This window comes from Genypterus blacodes, unplaced genomic scaffold, assembly GCF_046128005.1.
Source record: "Genypterus blacodes isolate CSIRO-AG114 ecotype Tasmania unplaced genomic scaffold, CSIRO-AGI_Gbla_v1 ptg000106l_1, whole genome shotgun sequence".
In the NCBI taxonomy this organism is placed as follows: domain Eukaryota; kingdom Metazoa; phylum Chordata; class Actinopteri; order Ophidiiformes; family Ophidiidae; genus Genypterus; species Genypterus blacodes.
The window spans coordinates 525,880-528,487 of NW_027466910.1; the positions used below are offsets into that span (position 1 = coordinate 525,880).

The 2,608-nt window shown below is 44.0% G+C and overlaps 1 protein-coding gene across 1 annotated transcript; it reads left to right on the forward strand.

Annotated features, from left to right (window-relative positions):
• Window positions 1-586: 586 nt before the first annotated feature.
• Window positions 587-1,387, forward strand: lrrc3 (leucine rich repeat containing 3). The gene has a single exon (XM_076160574.1). The coding sequence runs from the start codon at window positions 587-589 to the stop codon at window positions 1,385-1,387; it is 801 nt and encodes a 266-aa protein (XP_076016689.1).
• Window positions 1,388-2,608: the final 1,221 nt, after the last annotated feature.

Sequence of the window (2,608 nt, forward strand, 5' to 3'; positions counted from 1 at the left end):
TGGTGACGATCCATGTCTGCCGGTTTATGAGATTTACCAAAGTGAATTGGATTTCTCTCCATAATCACATTAGATATTCTATAAACATTGGAGCCATAGAATTTCCTCTACTTGTTTAGGGAAAACATCTCTGTTATTGCTGATAGAAATGACTTCTGAGTTTTATTCTGAATATACAGTATATCAAACTTTTGCCTCTCTGACTAATACATTTCTTCCTTCAGGATTAACTTGTCTTTCTTTGTTTCTTTCAGGACATGTTGAGGTCCCTGTTGCTTGGTCCTGCTGCGACCGTGCTGATGTTCTCAACATAACAATAAACCTGAAATGAGTGTCCACCCCCTGGAATATGCTCAATGAGCACATTTTGGAGCTGAGCTTTTGGAAATCTATTTCAAAAGACTGTAGGAGGCAGAAATGCTTCTTAAGGGACGGCCTTGAGGCCATCATTGTGAATGTCACGCACTTTGAAAACTAATGAAGCCACAACTGTTTAAGTTTGCCGTCAGGAAAAATGTGAAATAATGACTTTGTTAACCTGACAGAATTTGAGAGACTTGACAGAAGTGGAAGCTCACTGCTGAATATGTGGGACTTGGTGACTCCTGTTATGCCCAGGAAAGCCCCCACCTTTGATGGCTGTGCCCTTATAATGGGGCTGCTCTTTGGGATAGTGCTCGCAAATGCGCCGGTTATGGCTTGTCCCAAAAGTTGTCACTGTATGGAAAAGAGCGGTTTGACCGTGGTCCAGTGTATGTCTCGCAACTTGGATAGGATCCCATCAGATCTCCCACAAGACACAGTTGTCCTTCTGTTGGCATCCAACCACATCACCACGATCCCAAACCAGGCCTTTAAAGAACTCCACCACCTTCAGGAGTTGGACTTGTCTAACAATGACATTGAGGTTGTGGATGTTGGAGCATTTCAAGGTGTTTCTGACAGCCTCCTCATGCTGGATCTGTCAAACAATCACATCCAAAGTGTCCCCAAAGAGGCTTTTGCTCGTCTTCGGGCAAAAATTAACCTCTCAAGCAACCCCTGGCACTGTGAGTGCACACTGCAGGAGGTCCTGAGGGAACTGCGTTTGGACCCTGAGACGGTGAACGAGGTGATTTGCCACACGGCTGTGCAGGAAGAATACGCAGGCAAGTCGCTAATCCAGGTGCTGGACTCAGGGATCAACTTCTGCAACTTTCACCACAAGACCACAGACGTAGCCATGTTTGTCACCATGTTCGGGTGGTTCACCATGGTGATCGCATACGTCATCTACTATGTGAGACACAATCAGGAGGATGCCAGGAGACACCTGGAGTACCTCAAGTCCCTGCCCAGCAGCTCCCAGATTAGCAAGGACTTTGACACCATCAGCACTGTCCTCTAGGGGTTCTTTTGTACCTGTGTGCAAGCGAGAAAATGTGATGATGTAAAAACAACTACATGAGAATAACTAAACACCTGGTGAAAAGCACACTTGCCTACTTTTTGCCTACGATGGTTGAGGTTTTGTAACATCGGCCCAGGTGATGATGACTTTTCTGTGCTTGCTGTTCCAGAATTTGTTGTTTTTATGAATGCAAGTCTCTCTAACACTGCCATTCACTTAGCGGGTACAGGGCGATAGTGATGCACAAAACAAGCAACAATTAAATCCTTGAAAATCTCCAGTTATATCACCGTTTCCATTGTCATCCTAACTGAATTTGTATGAAGATGATTGAGCCGAATGTGTTTCCCACTCATTATGTATCGCCTGATTAATGCTCTTAATCACACATTGTTACGTTAAATGTATTAAACGAATTTTATGAGACCTCAGCTAACATCTATTGTAGACCTTTGTATCAATGTTCATCTGCTGTGTGTCACCTCTGACCCAAGACGCACAAAACTAATAACACAGGAAACAAATGAACTTCACTCTAAATGATTACGGCAGGTCAATGTTTGAGAGCCAAACACACTGTGCTGCGCTCAGCAAGGTGAACGAAACGAGCGTCTGTCCCGCATCGTGCTTTCATGGGTCACTTGAAAGACAAGAGGGAAATCATCAACCGTTTAAAAGTTCTAAAGCAGGGAAATTCAGGTTTCATTTACTGCTTCGACACGTTCATTTTGTATTAAATGCACACTGAGTCAATTACATGTTGACTTTCATCGACTCTTACTTAGGGACGCTCTGATTCATTGGTCCCTGATCAGTATCGGCCAATTTTGTACTTAAAACAACTTGTCTGTCTGTAAAAGCTCGATCAAAAGAACTTGAGCCAAACATAACGATGACGCTGCAGCATGGAGTCAATTAGGATTCTTGACTGGAGACGATATCAATCTTGTCTTTAGCTACTTCCGATAAAGAGAAGTCATTGAACTGTGTAACCTTAATCCGGAAAGTGTGTGCTAACTGATGTGACGTCAGGTTCACATCGAGCCCTCGGCTGATAGAGGAGCTGACGTGTGAAGCAATGCAACGTGTGCCTTGCTAATGAGTTTCTGGTTTGCAGGTTTTTAGGGCATCAGATTTATAGAACGCAGTCTGGTGTCATACATAACGCTGCAGCAGGGATGTACAAAGCCGCCTCGTTACTACGCAGCTACATCAGCA